Source organism: Crocuta crocuta, unplaced genomic scaffold (assembly GCF_008692635.1).
Source record: "Crocuta crocuta isolate KB4526 unplaced genomic scaffold, BGI_CrCroc_1.0 scaffold1269, whole genome shotgun sequence".
NCBI classification, from domain to species: Eukaryota; Metazoa; Chordata; class Mammalia; order Carnivora; family Hyaenidae; genus Crocuta; species Crocuta crocuta.
Genome location: NW_027531335.1, coordinates 77,129 through 77,733, shown reverse-complemented (window position 1 = coordinate 77,733; position 605 = coordinate 77,129). Strand labels below are relative to the sequence as shown.

Here is a 605-nt window from a genome sequence, read left to right as displayed (position 1 = left end):
CTTGTTTTCAACACATTTATTCTATCATAAGTATATAAAAAGGCAAGTTTAAGTTAGAGTTGCAACCCATACCACATGAAAGAAACAAAACATGGGGTGCCAGGCAGTAGAGCATGGACTATTGATCTTGGGGTTGTGACTTTGAGCCCTGTGTTGGGTGTAGAGTTTACTTAGATATAACCACATAAATAAACAATTTTTTAAACTAAGAAAACCATCAATTTTCATTTTTTTCTTCTACGTAGTTTTCTGCTTAATGGCAATAAACTTAAAAAATGTTTAATCCTGGTAAAAGAAACATAATATAATATCTACCATTGTAGCTTTTACTCGTACAGCTCGGTAGCATTAAGCACATTCACAATGCTGTGCAACGTCACCGCCACCCATCTCAAGAACTTCTTCAACTTCTCATTGTGACTATGGCAGTTTATGTTTCTAAGAACAACAACAACAAAATCTAATTATACCTCATCAGTTAGCTCTCTCCCAGAGTTGGATCTAGGTCTCTGAGGGCCCATCACTTCACCTGCTATGGTCTGCCCATCAGGTGCTTTTCCATTTTCCTAAAATTATAATTTCATAAAGAGAAAGTAAATGGACTC

The 605-nt window shown here is 36.0% G+C and overlaps 1 protein-coding gene across 1 annotated transcript in view; it reads right to left on the bottom strand.

Moving 5' to 3' along the window:
• Window positions 1–605, bottom strand: part of WDR44 (WD repeat domain 44) — an 80,449-nt gene that overhangs the window by 37,643 nt on the left and 42,201 nt on the right. The window contains exon 5 of the mRNA XM_077771920.1: window positions 471–566. Within this exon, the coding sequence (XP_077628046.1) occupies window positions 471–566 (96 nt within the window). The remainder of the gene's footprint in view (window positions 1–470; window positions 567–605) is intronic.